Raw genomic sequence first — 16,027 nt, forward strand, 5'->3', positions numbered from 1 at the left:
ATCACTGTAATCAGGCTTACCTTAAACAAATCAGGCACTGTCAGCATTTTCTAGCTTATTATCTCTCTAGAAAAATTTAAACTGCACATACCTCAGAGCAGGTAATCCTGCACGCTATTCCCCCAGCTGAAGTTACCCATCTCTTCAGTTATGTGTGAGAACAGCAGTGGACCTTAGTTACAAACCGCTAAGATCATCAAAAACCTCACACTTTCTGCCTGAGGCCAAAATAGTACAACTCCGTTACCATTTGAAAATAATAAACTTTTGATTGAAGATAAACTACAATAATTCACCACATCTCTCTAGCTACTTCCCTTGTCGAGAGCTGCAAGAGAATGACTGGGGGTGGCAGTTAGGGGAGGAGCTATATAGACAGCTCTGCTGTGGGTGATCCTCTTGCAGCTTCCTGTTGGGAAGGAGAATATCCCACAAGTAATGGATGAATCCGTGGTCTGGATACACCTTACAAGAGAAAAAAATATTTCCAAGGAATTGAGAATGGAAATCAGCAGTGTTCAAACTTTAATCAAGAAGTGGATGAAAGGTGCAAGGGTCTGTCAGGAGTCCAGAAACTAATTGACCTTTTATACACACACACACACACATGTGCATGTTATCAAGCCAAAATCACCAGGGTATGTAAACTTTTGATCAGGGTCATTTGGGTAGTATCTGTTGTCATTATGATTTAAAAAGCCTAAACACTGTTGATTGATAATAAATGGCTTCAGCCAAACCCTAACCACGAGTGAAAGAAATTTTTTTGTGTTATCATTCATATTCTCTGAAAAATAGCCAAGAAATCATAAATTCTGCCAGGGTATGTATTTATTTTTGCGATCTTAAATGATCAACATATGTCAAAAACAGCACAGAAACATTATAGAATTATAAGCTAAATATTAACTTAAAAAAACGCTTTTTTAATAATCAAAACATGGCGGCGTAAATATTTATAGGTATGTACTGTGATAAATAGGGAGTGCCATTTTCAACCGGCGAAATTTATCATCATTACGTCCCAGCTCGCCTGCGCAAAGTTACATCTATTTTTTCTATAAATTCTCCGGAGGCGAGCTGGGGCGCAGTTACAGGTGAAGCACAACAGAGTTTGCCTAGCCTTTGATAAATCTAGCCCTATGTCCCTTCCTTTTCAGTCATGTAAACAGAAAGTCATCCCTCCTAGAACCCACCCATATATATATATATATATATATATATATATATATGACCTTCACTCACTCCCTTCATCATTGTTCTGTCATCTTAGAAGGCTCCACCCCTTCTCCCCTCCCTCTCTTCACTCAGAGCTGCTCTTGCCCACTGAACTCACCCTCCCCCTTCCCTAAATACTTTGGTCCAAGAGTGACCAAAACAAAAAGCTAAATCCCCTTGCCCCAATTTTATTAGACTAGAAAGATTCATGAGTGTTCATTATGGCAATGTGGGGAACATTTTCCTTTTTTTATAATATAAAACTGAGGTTCCATTATATCTTGTCCGAACTCTTTTCTGACATTAGTCAAGCATGTTCTGAAATTTCACTTCTATTTATTTATTTCATATTATAGATTCTTTTCTCTTCACACAGACAATTAAAATACAAGACATAGCTCTATACTTTATAGTTATAGCTTCTGCATCTCTTTAGCAACTTACCTTTTATTATATTGATAACAATTACTTGTTTATACTGTTCTACAGGAGCACAGAATCGATGTCTAAAGCTGTAACATATCTGCTTATTTGCGTGACAATGTATATCCTATTTCTGTTATTATTGTCTATAGACAAATCTTTTATGTTACATTTCTCACAACCTCAATAAAAAAAATTAAAAAATTGTATAACTAATGCATTATCTATAATGTATGAACTAATATATTAGAATTAAGTAATGCACGCATATGAATATTGTGTTATAGGCAAATGCAATTGAATTATTATGGAATATGGCTATTGCTTTATTTTATCTTTGTGAATTTACGTGTTTGTTTGTGTGAAATGAAATTATTATATTATTATTAATTATTCATATTTATTAACAACCATTTAGATTTGAATACTAACTATGAGTACATACTTTGGTAACTTATCTGGGAGGATGTTTGCTTTAAAGGGACATTAAACACTAAATACATCCTAGATAGAATGATGCATTCAAAGAAAAGATTAGTCCATGACTAACATGTAGATGTATTTTTAAAAGTTTCAATAGTTGTTTAAAAAGTGACAAAATAAGTGTAAAGTTTTAGTGTCTATAAAACACTGGGAGCTGCCATGTTGTAACTTGTGTTACCTTCTCTGCTGTGGCCAATTAGGGACAGTTATACATAGGTCATTAGAGTGTGCAGCCAATGGTTGTGCTGGATTAAACAGTGTTCTGCACTTCCATTTCTAACAGGAACTGAAAAGCTCACAATTTCAGAATGGAATTACAGGCAAATAGGAAAAAATAAATAATGAAAGTATATTGCAGAGTTGTTTTATATATACAATTTATCATTTTATATTACCAGCCCAAAGTGTTTAATGTCCCTTTAACCTTATATCATATTTGGCTTTTCAACTAATACCGTTCCTTATTTAATGTCTTTTGTACATTCATTTTGTTCTTAATTGTGTATTGCTTTTAATCTGTTTGCATTATGCACAAGGGGTTAAATGACATTAATAAGATATCATCTGTATGGTTGCTAAGTATATGAGTAAGCGTCATTAGGGGGAGCGAAACGTGTCCGACCTGTTAGCCTCTGTCAATCCTGTGGATTTTTTCATCTTTTTTGTATGAATAACGTATTTCTATTATTTCACTCCGAGTAGTGCCTATATTTTTCTTTGGACTTTATAGCATCAGTACCTTACCTCTGGAATTGTAACCATTATTTTGGCCTAATGCGTGTTTTGTACTTGCTGAAGGTCCCATCTCTTTTACACAAAAACGGCTTTGTAATTCTTAGAAAGACAAGTTTACAGCACAGTACACACACTGCCATGTACAATGGTATGTCAATGTCTGCAGCTGATGGAAAGAACAAATAATACTGCTACTGGTGTAGTAAAACACTGTAAATGTATTAATAGTAATATAAACACATATACATGATAAATACAAGCTCCCTCCTTACGTCCCACTGCTCCCATTCTGCATCAACAGCAGATGCTTACAGAGAATGACAGTTTCACTCTCTGTAACAATCAGCTATCTGGCTTCATATGGTACCGGAGCACGATCAGTGCTCCCATATCATATGAAGGCATATGCCTTCTGCCCCCTGGTTTGTGGCTCCTGCTATTTAAGATGACCGCAGGAAGCGCCACATGTGCCTCTGTAGGTAGGTACTAAGTTAACACAGCACGCAGGGCAAAGTACTGTGTGATGTAGTACCTAGATACACATGGCGCAAAGGGACATTGTACTGTAAACTTATCTCCCCTTGTTCCCAATGATTTATTTTACCTGCTAAAGTGTAATATTTTTTTTTCAGATAGCTCATTTGCCATTATTTTATTTGAACTAGCTGCTTTTGCCTTTTAAAAGGCAATGTAATATTGCAGTATCATCTATTGAAAATGTATGTATAGAAGAGGCAGAAACAGAAATCACCCCAGCAGGAGTTTGTTCTCAGTGCTTGGAATACAATGAGCTACTTGCCCATTGTAGCTCTACGTTTCCCACTGACATGTAATGGAAATTGCATCTTTAGTTTTATTATAGCAATTGAAAATTTCAATACCTAAGCATTGACCTTTGTGTATAAATAAGAGATAATATAAGCAAACCTTTGTTTATAGAGAAGGAGAGAGAGAGAATGAGACCTGCTCTTCCTGTAGGCTCAGTCCATTTAAATGGACATATTCTTGAGAATGGTAGGTTTTAAGTTTCAATGAACAAAAACAGTTTTTGTAAGTAGAAAAAAAAAAAGGAGCAATTTCCCAGACATGTAACATTTTGCAGCTGGTGTAACAAAACACTAGAAACACATTGAGGGGTGACAATTTTATAGTACAATATCCCTTTAATTTTTCAGATGTTTATAAATACTGCAAAATAAAATAAAGTGGTGGTTAATTTCCTCTAAAATTTTAGACATATACAAGTCATAGCAATGAGATTTTCTTTTTTTTTTATAAATCTACAGAAACCAGTTGGCAGCAAGATAGTGCCACCTTGTGGAAGCACTGAAGTATTAGCAAGTATAATGAATGAAGTGACATGAACAGCACACTTTCTTTTTAAATATAAAACTAAATAAAATGCAAAATGTGACTAACTGCCCTTGTAAATAACTGAGAAGAGTTTGAAAACTTAAAATATTTCTTACTTTTATAATACAATTGTAGGAGTGCAGCATAGACTCATTTAAAAAAAAATCCATAGCTTGCAAGCTGAATAAGTAGAGTACAAAAAAGTACCATCCATATACAGTCGTCTGTACATTGTCGACGGTTTCAGAGAGAACTTCACAGCCTTTTTATGAAACCATCCTGATTACTCACTCACTTGTGTAATTATAATCCCATAATAAAGTGAGCCGTAAAAAGGCAGAAAATCTGCAGTGCACTGATTTTCCATAAGAGCAAAACCTAGAAAATGGCTGAAAGATTTGCCAGCAATGCTGAACAGATAGAATTGGCAGAATCCCCATGTGTCACTTATCAATGCTACATATCATCATCTTCACTTTTATCCCTTAGACCCTCACTCTGGCGTCCTTTCCCGGTCATGTCAAGCAACGCTCGTGCTTCAGGGTCAGCATCTAGAATGCTTTTTTTGTTTTTAGCCTAAAAGATAAAACAGTAGAATTAGACTATTTATGACTGTAGAAGCCGAGACAAACAAATAAAAAATACAGAGGAATAGAGCAGACACTGACTCATCGCAGCTAACTCTGAATAATTATGTGGATTAACAATAAAAAGGATATTTTGTGCAACTGTTAGCTTGGATTTATAGAACATGGAAATTACTATTAAGCCTCTTATGGGGGGAATATTTAATGACTAAACAAAACATTGAAACATAAATTTTATTTGCAGGTAAGTACAAAGAGGTCTAATTACATATAATGTTTTTCCCTAATTGTCAGGAAAGGTTAGACTACAATATTTCCATCTGGCATTTCTGCTGGAAAGCTTTTTCAGGTATCTGTATAAAGTAATTTTGTAAAATAATTCTGTAGTTCCTTTGTGAAATAATTATGTAGTTCCTTTGCACCAAAACTTCCATCAATAAAGTTTGGGAATAAATAATGGGAATGATAGAGTAGAAATGGAAAATAGAGGTTTCAGAGGTGATTTGTGTTTCTCATTCTCCATCTTGGCAAGACTGTAGAGATATAAAATGCCATTCTAATTATACCCAAAAGGTAGCCATATTCTGGGATTCCCTTCTACATTTCAATAGTATACCTAACCAAACTCTACAGCAATGGTATACCTAACCAAACTCTACAGCAATGGTATACCTAACCAAACTCTACAGCAATGGTATACCTAACCAAATTCTACAGCAATGGTATACCTAACCAAATTCTACAGCAATGGTATACCTAACCAAATTCTACAGCAATGGTATACCTAACCAAATTCTACAGCAATGGTATACCTAACCAAATTCTACAGCAATGGTATACCTAACCAAATTCTACAGCAATGGTATACCTAAACAAACTCTACAGCAATGGTATACCTAACCAAACTCTACAGCAATGTTATACCTAACCAAATTCTACAGCAATGTTATACCTAACCAAATTCTACAGCAATGGTATACCTAACCAAATTCTACAGCAATGGTATACCTAACCAAATTCTACAGCAATGGTATACCTAACCAAATTCTACAGCAATGGTATACCTAACCAAATTCTACAGCAATGTTATACCTAACCAAATTCTACAGCAATGTTATACCTAACCAAATTCTACAGCAATGTTATACCTAACCAAATCAATGTACACGTTTCTTTCCTTCAAAAACATATGGCTATAACCAAACTAATTTGATATATATTCTCAGTTGCTACCTTATTATTAGAATTTTGTTTTAGTGGAAACAATGCTAACCAAAACTAGCAGTTTTTTAAAATGAGCAAACAGATTAGTTTCAAAATTATATTTAGGATGTGTTTTTACAATATAGTGCCACTTGGTGGTGATATAGCTAACATTTTTTGCAATATGGTGCAGCAAAACTGGAACCTTATAAAAGAAGAAGGATGTGGAAATGATAACACATTCAATTTACAATATATTGGTGTATGCTGTATCTAATTGGTTCATCAGCCATGTCCCTTCCAGGCAGGGCCGGTGTTCTATCAGATTTTGCTCCTTATTCAGAATCTGCTATCTATGAGTGTGCATGCTCTGTATGACGTAATCGCACTCCACATGTTAAAAGGGATGTGTGGAATGCGATTATATAATTAGCAGCATGTGCACTCAGAGGTAGCAGATTCTGACAAGGAAGTTGTCCTGTTCGATATTGCTGCGGCCACTAAATGTGCACATGCGCAGTACAATCACTTATAATGTGCGCAGGACGATGAAAAACAGAATTTATGTTTACCTGATAAATTACTTTCTCCAACGGTGTGTCCGGTCCACGGCGTCATCCTTACTTGTGGGATATTCTCTTCCCCAACAGGAAATGGCAAAGAGCCCAGCAAAGCTGGTCACATGATCCCTCCTAGGCTCCGCCTACCCCAGTCATTCGACCGACGTTAAGGAGGAATATTTGCATAGGAGAAACCATATGGTACCGTGGTGACTGTAGTTAAAGAAAATAAATTATCAGACCTGATTAAAAAAACCAGGGCGGGCCGTGGGCCGGACACACCCTTGGAGAAAGTAATTTATCAGGTAAACATAAATTCTGTTTTCTCCAACATAGGTGTGTCCGGTCCACGGCGTCATCCTTACTTGTGGGAACCAATACCAAAGCTTTAGGACACGGATGAAGGGAGGGAGCAAATCAGGTCACCTAAATGGAAGGCACCACGGTTTGCAAAACCTTTCTCCCAAAAATAGCCTCAGAAGAAGCAAAAGTATCAAACTTGTAAAATTTGGTAAAAGTGTGCAGTGAAGACCAAGTCGCTGCCCTACATATCTGATCAACAGAAGCCTCGTTCTTGAAGGCCCATGTGGAAGCCACAGCCCTAGTGGAATGAGCTGTGATTCTTTCGGGAGGCTGCCGTCCGGCAGTCTCGTAAGCCAATCTGATGATGCTTTTAATCCAAAAAGAGAGAGAGGTAGAAGTTGCTTTTTGACCTCTCCTTTTACCGGAATAAACAACAAACAAGGAAGATGTTTGTCTAAAATCCTTTGTAGCATCTAAATAGAATTTTAGAGCGCGAACAACATCCAAATTGTGCAACAAACGTTCCTTCTTTGAAACTGGTTTCGGACACAGAGAAGGTACGATAATCTCCTGGTTAATGTTTTTGTTAGAAACAACTTTAGGAAGAAACCCAGGTTTAGTACGTAAAACCACCTTATCTGCATGGAACACCAGATAAGGAGGAGAACACTGCAGAGCAGATAATTCTGAAACTCTTCTAGCAGAAGAAATTGCAACTAAAAACAAAACTTTCCAAGATAATAACTTAATATCAACGGAATGTAAGGGTTCAAACGGAACCCCCTGAAGAACTGAAAGAACTAAATTGAGACTCCAAGGAGGAGTCAAAGGTTTGTAAACAGGCTTAATTCTAACCAGAGCCTGAACAAAGGCTTGAACATCTGGCACAGCTGCCAGCTTTTTGTGAAGTAACACAGACAAGGCAGAAATCTGTCCCTTCAGGGAACTTGCAGATAATCCTTTTTCCAATCCTTCTTGAAGGAAGGATAGAATCTTAGGAATCTTAACCTTGTCCCAAGGGAATCCTTTAGATTCACACCAACAGATATATTTTTTCCAAATTTTGTGGTAAATCTTTCTAGTTACAGGCTTTCTGGCCTGAACAAGAGTATCTATAACAGAATCTGAGAACCCTCGCTTCGATAAGATCAAGCGTTCAATCTCCAAGCAGTCAGCTGGAGTGAAACCAGGTTCGGATGTTCGAACGGACCCTGAACAAGAAGGTCTCGTCTCAAAGGTAGCTTCCAAGCTGGAGCCGATGACATATTCACCAGATCTGCATACCAAGTCCTGCGTGGCCACGCAGGAGCTATCAAGATCACCGACGCCCTCTCCTGATTGATCCTGGCTACCAGCCTGGGGATGAGAGGAAACGGCGGGAACACATAAGCTAGTTTGAAGGTCCAAGGTGCTACTAGTGCATCCACTAGAGCCGCCTTGGGATCCCTGGATCTGGACCCGTAGCAAGGAACTTTGAAGTTCTGACGAGAGGCCATCAGATCCATGTCTGGAATGCCCCACAGCTGAGTGACTTGGGCAAAGATTTCCGGATGGAGTTCCCACTCCCCCGGATGCAATGTCTGACGACTCAGAAAATCCGCTTCCCAATTTTCCACTCCTGGGATGTGGATAGCGGACAGGTGGCAGGAGTGAGACTCCGCCCATAGAATGATTTTGGTCACTTCTTCCATCGCTAGGGAACTCCTTGTTCCCCCCTGATGGTTGATGTACGCAACAGTTGTCATGTTGTCTGATTGAAAACGTATGAACTTGGCCCTCGCTAGCTGAGGCCAAGCCTTGAGAGCATTGAATATCGCTCTCAGTTCCAGAATATTTATCGGTAGAAGAGATTCTTCCCGAGACCAAAGACCCTGAGCTTTCAGGGATCCCCAGACCGCGCCCCAGCCCATCAGACTGGCGTCGGTCGTGACAATGACCCACTCTGGTCTGCGGAATGTCATCCCTTGTGACAGGTTGTCCAGGGACAGCCACCAACGGAGTGAGTCTCTGGTCCTCTGATTTACTTGTATCTTCGGAGACAAGTCTGTATAATCCCCATTCCACTGACTGAGCATGCACAGTTGTAATGGTCTTAGATGAATGCGCGCAAAAGGAACTATGTCCATTGCCGCTACCATCAACCCGATCACTTCCATGCACTGAGCTATGGAAGGAAGAGGAACGGAATGAAGTATCCGACAAGAGTCTAGAAGCTTTGTTTTTCTGGCCTCTGTCAGAAATATCCTCATTTCTAAGGAGTCTATTATTGTTCCCAAGAAGGGAACCCTTGTTGACGGAGATAGAGAACTCTTTTCCACGTTCACTTTCCATCCGTGAGATCTGAGAAAGGCCAGGACTATGTCCGTGTGAGCCTTTGCTTGAGGAAGGGACGACGCTTGAATCAGAATGTCGTCCAAGTAAGGTACTACAGCAATGCCCCTTGGTCTTAGCACAGCTAGAAGGGACCCTAGTACCTTTGTGAAAATCCTTGGAGCAGTGGCTAATCCGAAAGGAAGCGCCACAAACTGGTAATGCTTGTCCAGGAATGCGAACCTTAGGAACCGATGATGTTCCTTGTGGATAGGAATATGTAGATACGCATCCTTTAAATCCACCGTGGTCATGAATTGACCTTCCTGGATGGAAGGAAGAATAGTTCGAATGGTTTCCATCTTGAACGATGGAACCTTGAGAAACTTGTTTAAAATCTTGAGATCTAAGATTGGTCTGAACGTTCCCTCTTTTTTGGGAACTATGAACAGATTGGAGTAGAACCCCATCCCTTGTTCTCTTAATGGAACAGGATGAATCACTCCCATTTTTAACAGGTCTTCTACACAATGTAAGAATGCCTGTCTTTTTATGTGGTCTGAAGACAACTGAGACCTGTGGAACCTCCCCCTTGGGGGAAGCCCCTTGAATTCCAGAAGATAACCTTGGGAGACTATTTCTAGCGCCCAAGGATCCAGAACATCTCTTGCCCAAGCCTGAGCGAAGAGAGAGAGTCTGCCCCCCACCAGATCCGGTCCCGGATCGGGGGCCAACATTTCATGCTGTCTTGGTAGCAGTGGCAGGTTTCTTGGCCTGCTTTCCCTTGTTCCAGCCTTGCATTGGTCTCCAAGCTGGCTTGGCTTGAGAAGTATTACCCTCTTGCTTAGAGGACGTAGCACCTTGGGCTGGTCCGTTTCTACGAAAGGGACGAAAATTAGGTTTATTTTTTGCCTTGAAAGGCCGATCCTGAGGAAGGGCGTGGCCCTTACCCCCAGTGATATCAGAGATAATCTCTTTCAAGTCAGGGCCAAACAGCGTTTTCCCCTTGAAAGGAATGTTAAGTAGCTTGTTCTTGGAAGACGCATCAGCCGACCAAGATTTCAACCAAAGCGCTCTGCGCGCCATAATAGCAAACCCAGAATTCTTAGCCGCTAACCTAGCCAATTGCAAAGTGGCGTCTAGGGTAAAAGAATTAGCCAATTTGAGAGCATTGATTCTGTCCATAATCTCCTCATAAGGAGGAGAATCACTATCGACCGCCTTTATCAGCTCATCGAACCAGAAACATGCGGCTGTAGCGACAGGGACAACGCATGAAATTGGTTGTAGAAGGTAACCCTGCTGAACAAACATCTTTTTAAGCAAACCTTCTAATTTTTTATCCATAGGATCTTTGAAAGCACAACTATCCTCTATGGGTATAGTGGTGCGTTTGTTTAAAGTGGAAACCGCTCCCTCGACCTTGGGGACTGTCTGCCATAAGTCCTTTCTGGGGTCGACCATAGGAAACAATTTTTTAAATATGGGGGGAGGGACGAAAGGAATACCGGGCCTTTCCCATTCTTTATTAACAATGTCCGCCACCCGCTTGGGTATAGGAAAAGCTTCTGGGAGCCCCGGCACCTCTAGGAACTTGTCCATTTTACATAGTTTCTCTGGGATGACCAACTTGTCACAATCATCCAGAGTGGATAATACCTCCTTAAGCAGAATGCGGAGATGTTCCAACTTAAATTTAAATGTAATCACATCAGGTTCAGCTTGTTGAGAAATGTTCCCTGAATCAGTAATTTCTCCCTCAGACAAAACCTCCCTGGCCCCATCAGACTGGGTTAGGGGCCCTTCAGAAACATTATTATCAGCGTCGTCATGCTCTTCAGTATCTAAAACAGAGCAGTCGCGCTTACGCTGATAAGTGTTCATTTTGGCTAAAATGTTTTTGACAGAATTATCCATTACAGCCGTTAATTGTTGCATAGTAAGGAGTATTGGCGCGCTAGATGTACTAGGGGCCTCCTGAGTGGGCAAGACTCGTGTAGACGAAGGAGGGAATGATGCAGTACCATGCTTACTCCCCTCACTTGAGGAATCATCTTGGGCATCATTGTCATTGTCACATAAATCACATTTATTTAAATGAATAGGAATTCTGGCTTCCCCACATTCAGAACACAGTCTATCTGGTAGTTCAGACATGTTAAACAGGCATAAACTTGATAACAAAGTACAAAAAACGTTTTAAAATAAAACCGTTACTGTCACTTTAAATTTTAAACTGAACACGCTTTATTACTGCAATTGCGAAAAAACATGAAGGAATTGTTCAAAATTCACCAAATTTTCACCACAGTGTCTTAAAGCCTTAAAAGTATTGCACACCAAATTTGGAAGCTTTAACCCTTAAAATAACGGAACCGGAGCCGTTTTGAACTTTAACCCCTTTACAGTCCCTGGTATCTGCTTTGCTGAGACCCAACCAAGCCCAAAGGGGAATACGATACCAAATGACGCCTTCAGAAAGTCTTTTCTAGTATCAGAGCTCCTCTCACATGCGACTGCATGCCATGCCTCTCAAAAACAAGTGCGCAACACCGGCGCGAAAATGAGGCTCTGCCTATGCTTTGGGAAAGCCCCTAAAGAATAAGGTGTCTAAAACAGTGCCTGCCGATATTATTATATCAAAATACCCAAATAAAATGATTCCTCAAGGCTAAATATGTGTTAATAATGAATCGATTTAGCCCAGAAAAAGTCTACAGTCTTAATAAGCCCTTGTGAAGCCCTTATTTACGATCGTAATAAACATGGCTTACCGGATCCCATAGGGAAAATGACAGCTTCCAGCATTACATCGTCTTGTTAGAATGTGTAATACCTCAAGCAGCAAGAGACTGCTCACTGTTCCCCCAACTGAAGTTAATTGCTCTCAACAGTCCTGTGTGGAACAGCCATGGATTTTAGTGACGGTTGCTAAAATCATTTTCCTCATACAAACAGAAATCTTCATCTCTTTTCTGTTTCTGAGTAAATAGTACATACCAGCACTATTTCAAAATAACAAACTCTTGATTGAATAATAAAAACTACAGTTAAACACTAAAAAACTCTAAGCCATCTCCGTGGAGATGTTGCCTGTACAACGGCAAAGAGAATGACTGGGGTAGGCGGAGCCTAGGAGGGATCATGTGACCAGCTTTGCTGGGCTCTTTGCCATTTCCTGTTGGGGAAGAGAATATCCCACAAGTAAGGATGACGCCGTGGACCGGACACACCTATGTTGGAGAAACGTGTCTTGCACACACAAATACATATATATACACATATATATATTATACACAGTGTATATATATATATATATATATATATATATATATATATATATATATACACACACACACACACAAATACAATATGTTTTTTTAGCACACCTAAAAAGCAGGAGTTAAAGCAGGAATGATTCAGCCCTCCGTGGTAAAAGAACTGTAGTGTTAGGACCAGTCTATATTGGGACACCTTTTAAGTGGTGACTGGCTAAGCAAAATACGGCCATATTGTGTGACTAAGATCCCAATTTTATTTAAAAAGAATAGTTGTTTGCAGGCATTTCTTTGCAGCAGTTTAAAGAATATGTTGTGCTTTTGATAATGGAGGTATGCCAATACCGTTTTGTATATATATGTCCTCCAAAAAGAGATAAGCACAGTCTTACATTACCACAACTGCCAGGGCGCACTTCACATGTATGTTTCCTTGTTTTCAAGAAGACACTCACTGGTCTTTAGTGAAAAACAACTTTTAATTCATATAAAAAAGCAAGCACATCCATAAAGTTTCAATGTCGTTATGACATATTTATCAAATGTTCTGCCAGTATCAACAATATAGAACAATCATGTTCCCAAAGTAGAGAAAATCTACTTTGGGAACATGATTGTTCTATATTGTTGATACTGGCAGAACATTTGATAAAGATGTCATAACGACATCGAAACGTTATGGATGTACTTGCTTTTTGATATGAATTAAAAGTTGTTTTTCACTAAAGACCAGTGAGTGCCTTCTTGCAAACAAGGAAACGTGTGTGTGTATATATATATATATATATATATATATATATATATACACATACATACATATACATATATATATATATACATACACACACATACATACATATATACATACATACATAGCTAGATAGATATAGATAGATATCAAAATAACAAGAGTATTGCATTGTGCAATGATACTTTTTTATTGGACTAACTATACATTTATAAGTTGAAACACTCAAAATCAATCCTTGGATTGATAAATTGTACACCTGGATAGCACTCTTTCCCCAATCTGGGGTGGCAAGATTTGGGCACAGACTGGATAACTCGGAGTGGGAGTGCTGGGGGGTATTAAAATATAACCTTTATTATGAAATTTAAAATAAAAACCAAAAACACACACAAACGAATTTCTACATATATACAATATTAAAAACACAGGATTTGGTCGGATTTATTTCAATCCAATGTTTCCTATTAGAATCAAGTAGTAATACCTTAGGTTTTATATTGTTTATTATGAGTTGTTTTTTTCAGTTAAGGCCTGTATTAGTCTGATTGGCGTATATAATACGTAGTATTTATAGACCTTATACTGCTGTATTAATAAATCTATTATTCTTTGTCTAATTGATCTATGTTACAGTCGGTCTTGTCTTCCTAAGTTCTTAGTTGAGCATACAAGTAATAGTGCAATTTTGTAGGGACTGATTTAAAGTGATATGCGACAGAATCTAGTTTTTCGTATTATAAATATTGACGTTGTAAATTAAATATCACTGTTATTCTAAAAAATGATTTTTTGGAATGTTGGATGTTGGTTGAGTGATGTTCTAGATTTAGAACTCTACTTATGGTGGTCAGCTGATTCTTTGGCTAGCAGCTACTATCTGAATATATTACAAGCTGTGCCCGATATATTCCCAGGCTGTTAGATTGAACCACGGTAACTGCTGTCTAAATATGCTAGCACAGTGGCCTAATATCTTGCCAGATTGTCATACTGTGTTCTCAAGCGCTTAGCAAAGTATATAAATAGTTAATATAAGATCTCTTACACTATTACTGTTGGTTTCACTTAGTACAAAGTGCTTGTATATAGTTTCTCAAAATAATTGATTACATCCTGTATTTAGTAAGAGTGTTCTTTGTTGTTCTTATATGGAAGTCTGAGTAGATTGCTGAAAATCATCTTAATGAAATTAACTATTTGTGTCAAACAAAATATTTTATTTTGGTCTTCCTTGTAATTTTGCTAGTTGGCGTGGCAATGTGCTTAGGCAAAGTTTTTAATGTTATGTTGTCATTGGCTCATCTATATGAATAATGTTATGTGACAGACTGTTCTTAGACTGCTAGTTTAGATGTACCAGTAATACCACTTTGATCGTTCAACACTCCTTAAATTAACTTTACTTATAAATTGTAATCAACATTGAATTTGCTTAAAACGGATATTCTCAATATCTATTGATCCAGAATGGGTCTGGTATTACTGCTGATTTTGACGTTTTTTCTGTTCAATACTAGTGTTCCCTACATTGGCTGTAGTATATATTGAATATGTGTGTTCACAAAAAGCCTTAGAAAACAAAAATGCCGATATTGGCACTACAACTTAGAGTTGAATTATGTTTTGTATTTTACCACCACTGGATAATTTTAGCATTAGAAAAGATACAATCTGACATTGTTACAAAATATAGCCATCTGGTAGTATCAAATTACTTTGTTATACCGACTCTAACTAAGTTGTTCTAAGTTGATATAAATACGGCTTGCAGCTTGGCGTTTTTTTGTGTTTATAAACTATTGGGTATTACATAAGTATACAATAATCTGCATCGAGTGAAATTTTGGCCGCGCCGTACCCTTTGAAAAAGCCACGTTAGTGGCGAAACATGTTAGGGAAATGTTTGTTATGAATGCCTCCTAACATTTTTTTAATAGCAGGATATTTTGTCTTTAATTTAACAACAAAAGTAGCAGTATCTATGAGTCGAGTTAACAATCCCTGAAACAGGGTTTAATTCAATACCGTATATTCTGCTGTAATCTTAATCGGCAATCACAGTGAGGTATTGTTAAAAGTATACTAGCACGGGAAGAGGGGAGCTAAATATTACACCCCAATACCCAATAGTTTATAAACACAAAAAAACGCCAAGCTGCAAGCCGTATTTATATCAACTTAGAACAACTTAGTTAGAGTCGGTATAACAAAGTAATTTGATACTACCAGATGGCTATATTTTGTAACAATGTCAGATTGTATCTTTTCTAATGCTAAAATTATCCAGTGGTGGTAAAATACAAAACATAATTCAACTCTAAGTTGTAGTGCCAATATCGGCATTTTTGTTTTCTAAGGCTTTTTGTGAACACACATATTCAATATATACTACAGCCAATGTAGGGAACACTAGTATTGAACAGAAAAAACGTCAAAATCAGCAGTAATACCAGACCCATTCTGGATCAATAGATATTGAGAATATCCGTTTTAAGCAAATTCAATGTTGATTACAATTTATAAGTAAAGTTAATTTAAGGAGTGTTGAACGATCAAAGTGGTATTACTGGTACATCTAAACTAGCAGTCTAAGAACAGTCTGTCACATAACATTATTCATATAGATGAGCCAATGACAACATAACATTAAAAACTTTGCCTAAGCACATTGCCACGCCAACTAGCAAAATTACAAGGAAGACCAAAATAAAATATTTTGTTTGACACAAATAGTTAATTTCATTAAGATGATTTTCAGCAATCTACTCAGACTTTCATATAAGAACAACAAAGAACACTCTTACTAAATACAGGATGTAATCA

At 38.0% G+C, this 16,027-nt stretch overlaps 1 protein-coding gene across 1 annotated transcript in view; it reads right to left on the minus strand.

Annotated features, from left to right (window-relative positions):
* Positions 1 to 813: 813 nt before the first annotated feature.
* The window catches only part of MEAK7 (MTOR associated protein, eak-7 homolog), a 133,559-nt gene continuing 118,345 nt past the window's right edge, over positions 814 to 16,027 (minus strand). The window contains exon 8 of the mRNA XM_053700845.1: positions 814 to 4,788. Within this exon, the coding sequence (XP_053556820.1) occupies positions 4,669 to 4,788 (120 nt within the window). The 3' untranslated portion in view covers positions 814 to 4,668. The remainder of the gene's footprint in view (positions 4,789 to 16,027) is intronic.

This window comes from Bombina bombina, chromosome 1, assembly GCF_027579735.1.
Source record: "Bombina bombina isolate aBomBom1 chromosome 1, aBomBom1.pri, whole genome shotgun sequence".
Lineage (NCBI taxonomy): Eukaryota > Metazoa > Chordata > Amphibia > Anura > Bombinatoridae > Bombina > Bombina bombina.